General features: G+C 45.9%; 1 protein-coding gene across 1 annotated transcript in view; it reads left to right on the top strand.

The window, feature by feature from the left end:
* The window catches only part of SARC_13563 (hypothetical protein), a gene marked incomplete at both ends in the record, with an annotated part of 1,901 nt that extends 1,267 nt beyond the window's left edge, over positions 1–634 (top strand). The window contains 2 exons of the mRNA XM_014292305.1: positions 44–135; positions 493–634. Coding sequence (XP_014147780.1) covers positions 44–135; positions 493–634 — 234 coding nt within the window. The remainder of the gene's footprint in view (positions 1–43; positions 136–492) is intronic.
* Positions 635–673: the final 39 nt, after the last annotated feature.

The following is a 673-nucleotide window of genomic DNA, read 5'->3' on the forward strand; positions in this document are numbered from 1 at the left end:
CCACAATTACTAATCTCTGCTCAATTGGCTCGTTCTGTGTTAGGTGGCTGAGTTTAAGCAGAGGATAGCTGGCAAGTCAATCCCGTCTGAGAAGTTTGTCATCCGGAAAGCGCGCAAGTTCAGCCTACAGAACGGGTGCGTGTCGTGCGTGTGTTCACTGTCATACCGTTGCGTCGCCGTGTGCATGTCGACCTCTTCGTATAGAAATCACTCAGACGATTAGAGTGGTACTTGTTCGTGCTATATACTATAGTTAATGTGCGAATGAGGCACCCCCTGCAGCTGGGTGGCGTTGAAAGCCTAAGTTCGGAAGTGTTGTAAACCAAGGCTGTCATCGATTAGCGGATCTATAGCAATGCATTGTGTTATGGCGAGTGTAGGATCGACTTCGTTGTTTATCTATACTGTGAGACTGTCGTATACGTTATATATACCTGCTGTTGTCTGCTATCCACTGTACTAATTCGTTTGATTGTCTCTGGATTGGTGTAGGTACTTGATGCTGCCAGGCTTAGAGATTATGATCCACTGGAATATCCTGCAGTACATGGACAACTACTATTTACAATCCACACTCAACTTAGTACTCAAATCCATCGCCACGATGCAGAAGCTGTACGAGCAGACTGCAGCGGTAAGAGCTACCATGACATTGGTGTTTAGGTATATGTTC

This window comes from Sphaeroforma arctica, assembly GCF_001186125.1.
Source record: "Sphaeroforma arctica JP610 unplaced genomic scaffold supercont1.3436, whole genome shotgun sequence".
NCBI classification, from domain to species: Eukaryota; class Ichthyosporea; order Ichthyophonida; genus Sphaeroforma; species Sphaeroforma arctica.